General features: G+C 41.6%; 1 protein-coding gene across 3 annotated transcripts in view; it reads left to right on the forward strand.

The window, feature by feature from the left end:
* SUMF1 (sulfatase modifying factor 1) overlaps window positions 1-5,556 on the forward strand; it is an 85,379-nt gene that overhangs the window by 43,266 nt on the left and 36,557 nt on the right. For all 3 annotated transcript variants that reach the window (XM_027775448.1, XM_027775449.1, XM_006157932.3), the window contains one exon: window positions 4,701-4,814. In XM_027775448.1, the coding sequence (XP_027631249.1) occupies window positions 4,701-4,814 (114 nt within the window). The remainder of the gene's footprint in view (window positions 1-4,700; window positions 4,815-5,556) is intronic.

Genomic DNA, 5,556 nt, shown 5'->3' on the forward strand with positions numbered 1-5,556 from the left:
AGGTAACTTGATGTTTTTCTCTTGCCAATCTTAGTATCTTGTCTTTGTCTGTGGTTTTGGTCAACCTGGCTTTAATGTGTCTTGGAGAAGATTTTCTTGGGTTGATTCTATTTGGGGTCCTCTGTATTTCTTGGGACTGAATCTTTGAGTGCCTCTCCAGGTTTGGAAAGTTTTCTTGCAGGATTTCCTGGAATAGATTATCAATGCCCTTATGAGTCTCTTCACCTTCTGGGATGCCTATTATCCGGATGTTTGGACGTTTAATTCTATCTAGTATTTCTCATATATTATTCTCAAATTTTGGGGCCATTTTCTCAGTCTTTATGGTGGAATTTTCTAGCCAGCAATTTTCTCTTCTACGTCTGAGATTCTATTTTCTGTATGATCCAGTCTGCTTTTAATACTTTCAAGAGAAATTTTGATTTCTTGTATTATAGCCTTCATCTCTAACAGTTCCATCTGATGATTCTTTTGTAAAGTGTGAAATTCCTCTTTTAGATCTTGCATGAATTTCCTCACCTCCTGGAACTCTTCAACTTCTTTCTCCTTCCTCTTCAGCAGTTCATTGTCTCTCTTCTCTTCCATCTCTATTAGCTTTGCCATTATGAATGTTCTGAATTCTTTATCAAACATTTCCATGATTTCCATTGAACTGTGTGTGGATGAAGAGGAGTTATCCTTTCCCCTTGGAGGAGAGGTATTTTCCTGCTTCCCCATATTTCTTGTGGTCCTGCAGCAATTTCTAGTCATCTGGTGGATGGTCTGTTTCTTCCCAAACTTGGAAGTTCAATCTGAGGGTCGAGGAGTGTGTAGAAAAGGAAACAGAGAGAGGGAAACAATAGCAACAACAGCAAAAAAACAGACAAGAAACAGAGAAAAAGAGAAGGAAAAAATCAAGAGAAAACCTTTTAAGTGAAACTAAAAGAAAAGTAATATTAAAAAAATTTCAATGGGAACCAGCAGTTAGCGTAATGGCTATGTCACTGGACTCCCACGTATTTGACCGCGGTTTGCGTCCTGGACCTGGTGGCTTAAAACTCACGCCGGGCGTGTGTGCGTGCGTGCCCAAGATCCCGAGAGGAGATTGGAGGAGAAGGGATTGCAGCGTGACCATCCCCCCGGGGGGTGATTTCTCGCTTTCTGTCTCTATGTCTCTCTCTGTCTGTCTGGCGAGGGCACGCGCCCTATAGCGAAAAACCTCTCAAAAACAAAAAAAAATTTCAATGAAACCCCAAAATTAGCAAACCGCATGACGTGCAAGCACCACACGAAATGGCTAGATCGCAGGAGCCATGGAGCTGTCTCTTGAAGAAGGCCTGTTCTGTACCTTTCCACCTCTCCTGGGTTGGGAGGGGGAGAGGGAATTATTAACAAGATAAAGGGCTAGGAGGGGCCAAAGGCCCAGAAAAATGCCTCACCTTAAAAAAATTCTAAAAAGCAAAAATTAAAAAAAAAGAGAGAGAAGGCAGAGACAGAGGTAGAGAGAGACAAAGACAGATACAGAGACAGGAGGCCTGAAAGGGGTCTTCCTATCATGTGAGTTTTGTATGCTGGAGCCAAATTATCAGTGGGACCTCTTCATTTCTCCGTTTCCCCCAAAATGGCTAGATTGCAGGAGCCATGGAGCTGTCTCTTAAAGAAGGCCTGTTCTCCCTATAGTAATTTTGAGGGTGTTAATCTCCAAATTGTATCTCAGTAAATGTCAAATTATTTAAAGCGAGAAAAACCAAATCTTTGAGTAGATACAGTATTATATTTTTCTTTTTTTCTTTCTTTTTTGGAGAGGTTTTTGCTATAGGGCGCATGTGCTCGCCAGACAGACAGAGAGAGACAGAGAGACAGAAAACAAGAAATCACCCCCCAGGGGGGATGGTCACGCCGCAATCCCTTCTCCTCCATTCTCCTCTCGGGATCTTGGGCACGCACGCACACGCGCCCAGCGTGAGTTCTAAGTCACCGGGTCCGGGACACGAACTGTGGTTGACTACGTGGGAGTCCAGCGACATAGCCATTACGCTAACTGCTGGTTCCCTATATTTTTCTATTTTATGGACTGATGGCATCTGCACAGGATAAATTGCTTGCCTAACACTGGCTAAGTGTGGGTGAGTAGACAGATTCTTAGGCAGTCTGATTTGAGAGCATCTCTGCCATGTTTTCTACAAGACTGAACAATCCTTTCCTCTAGAATGTTTGTTTCACCATTTAATCACTCGTGCTCTAGCCCTGGCTTCTTCCCTTCTCGCCCTGAAACAAATGGATTTCTTCTTTGCCTTTCTACCCCTTCCAGCTGCTATTCTATCTTGCTCATTTCTGATCATCTCCTTATTCTTAAAAAACAGATTATGCTCATGGCCTCTCCTCCTTTCTGTCTTTTACCTTTCAATCTCCAACCCCTATTTTAAGGTCCACCCAGACAGCTCAACCTGTTGGGGAGAATACCTTCAATCAGGGCCCAGCAGATGGCATGGTGGTTAAGGGCGCCGGACTCCCACATGACTGACTGTGATTTGTATTCTGGACCTCATGGCTTACTTGCTTCCTTTCCTTTTTTCTCTCTCACTCTGTCCTTCTCTGGTCAAAATGAATGAATGAATGAATGAATGAATAAATTAATTCTTAAAAAAAAATACTTTCAACCAGAAATTCCTCTCTCTTGAATGGTGTTTTCTTTTATTCCTTTATCCAAATCATCCCACTCTACCTTTGAAAATTGGATTTTTAATTTTTGGTGTTCTTTTTTTTTTTTTTGAGAGGTTTTTGCTATAGGGCTTGTGCACTTGCCAGACAGACAGAGAAAGACAGAGAGACAGAAAGCGAGAAATCACCCCCCAGGCGGATGGCCACGCCGCAATCCCTTCTCCTCTCGGGGATCTTGGCATGCACGCACATGTGCCTGGCATGAATTTAAGCCACTGCGTCTGGGACTTGAACCACGGTCGACTACATGGGAGTCCAGCAACATAGCTATTATGCTAACTGCTGGTCCTGGTGTTCTCTGTTTTCTTTTATTAAAGTCTCTGAAGTCTTACATGTCATTGAAGCCCTCCTTGCCTTTAGTCACTATACATGGAATTACTGAGGGAATCAGTGAGTAAGCGCTGCTGTTTCCATAGTGAACGCAGAGTGGGAGCTGTCTCAGCTTTCCAACATATCCAGATGAAGTTTTTTCCACTCGAGTGCTGAAGTGCCCAGTATCAGATGCTTCCACATTCATGGATAGATGCGAAGCCATCTGAAGCCACGCTGAAATGAATTTCAGTTTATTCATTCTTCAGTCTTATTTCATTTGTATGGGAAAAGCATGCATTTACAAAAAAGATACCAAGGATAACTTGATTTTTTTTTTTTTTAAAAGAGTAAAGATAAACTTTCCCTTACGTTGGAGAATTTTCATTAAGAAAAGATTGGGAAAATTTTTAAGTCACTAAACTAGTAAAGCTATTCTTCATTTTCCTTTCTTTTTCACATTGGTATAGGAGGGTATATGTGCTCCCCAGAGAGAGAGAGAGGGAAAGCGAGAAAACACTCTCAAGAGAGGAAGGGTATGCCACATCCTTGTCTCTCAGGATTTTGATCACGCGTGCACACGTGCCAGGTGTGTTTTTTAACTGCACAGTCAAGCTACGTGGGATACAGCCACTGTAGCCACGATAGCACTGGATGGCCTCTGCATTTAACTTTTTTTTTTGGAGAGGTTTTTGCTATAGGGCACGTGCACTCGCCAGACAGACAGAGACAGAGAGACAGAAAGTGAGAAATCACCCCCCAGGGGTCATGGCCACGCAGCAATCCCTTCTCCTCCATTCTCCTCTCGGGATCTTGGGCACGCATGCACACGTGCCTGGCGTGAGTTTAAGCTACCAGGTCCGGGACTTGAACCGCGGTCGACTACATGGGAGTCCAGCGACATAGCCATTAACACTAACTGCTGGTCCCGGCATTTAACTATTGTTCAGTTAAAATTTTATTTTCTCTTACCCTTCTTCCTTTTATAAAAATTCCACACTTTGACAATATTATGGAGCATACTGGCCAACCCTTCTTTGAAATGTGGTATATAATTCCTTGATGAAGAATGTAATGTACCATTTTCCTTAGACTCCCAATTCCAGAGACTACAAACCTTCTATTACAAATACAGTTGATAATAAGTTTACATTTTCTTTTTAAGAACAAATCCCCTCAGTGTTTTCCTGATAATGACTGAAGCTTAAAGATAAGCTTGTGAGTTGAAGGAAGCTGGTGCAGAGGACATAACTGAGTTGGGGTCTCTCACTGCTGAAAGAGATATGGCCAGCAGAACCGAGCTTTCATGACAGGACTCACACTGGGGCTAGTGTGATGTCCTATTAATGATTTTGAAAGTCTAAATATTTTCTATACTCTCTGTTGCTCCGCACACACATACCCACTGTCAGATGTGGATTTATGATGAGTATTAGCCACTCCATAGGAATAATTTCACAGACTTTCATACCGTTTACTCTAAATTTTCTGTAGGTTTCTAAGCTCCCCTTGAGATTTCAGAACCAAAGAAATGGCTTCTTTCTTTGTTTTTCTGTTGGCCAAATTATAACTTGGAATGAAAATTAGTATTGATAGTCAGAAGTTATGGCACTTGGTGAATTTCTGTACAAAGAAGTTTTCTGAACAAGATGAGTAGTTTTGACATTTTCTCTCCCCGTCTTTATTGTCAGGTTGATGCCTTTCCTCCTAACGGTTATGGCCTGTACAACATAGTGGGGAACGCCTGGGAGTGGACTTCGGACTGGTGGACGGTTTACCATTCTGTCGAAGAAACACTTAACCCAGTGAGTACCAGTCTTCGGGAATACATCTTGAAAACATCTTCTGTGCAGTCTTCAGGAAAGATTTTGTATGTCTCTTAGGACTGCTTACATTTTCTTGAAGTCAATCTTTTTGTCCTCTTTGAGAATTTCCTCACAGGGACATTAAAGATGTTTTATTTCAGCCTTACAGCAGAGTATCAAAATTTCTGGGAGCTTTTTATGTGCTGCTAGATTCTGGTGATGACAGCTGTTTGAGGGAGTCTGCCTGTAACTTTAGAAATTATATTCCATTTCATAAATTTGAACAGAGTATGATATATAAGTGACTATGCAAAATTCATTAATGTTTTATTGTTTTTCTATGTTTTTTATTTTTTTAAAGAATTATTTTATTTAACTTTATTTATTATTATTATTATCATTATTATTTTCCAGTTTGACCAGAGAGAGACAGAGAGAGAGAGAGGAAGTGAGAAAGCAAGCCACCAGGTCTGAGACTTGAACCGTGGTCGGCCATGTGGGAGTCCAGCGCCTTTAACCACCATGCCACTTGCCAGCCCCAATGTTTTATTATTGATTATTAAGATCTGCCAGGTGAAGGGCCAGCAGGTGGCGAAGTGGTTGTGGTACTAGACTCCCACATGGTTGACTATGGTTCGAATCCTGGACCTGGCAAATTTCCTGCCCCACTTTCTTTCTCTTCCTTTCTCTCTTTCTTTCTTTCTTTCTTTTTTTTTTTTTTTTTTTTGAGGGGTTTTTCTAT

The sequence above is a fragment of the Tupaia chinensis genome, unplaced genomic scaffold (assembly GCF_000334495.1).
Source record: "Tupaia chinensis unplaced genomic scaffold, TupChi_1.0 Scaffold000565_1, whole genome shotgun sequence".
Lineage (NCBI taxonomy): Eukaryota > Metazoa > Chordata > Mammalia > Scandentia > Tupaiidae > Tupaia > Tupaia belangeri.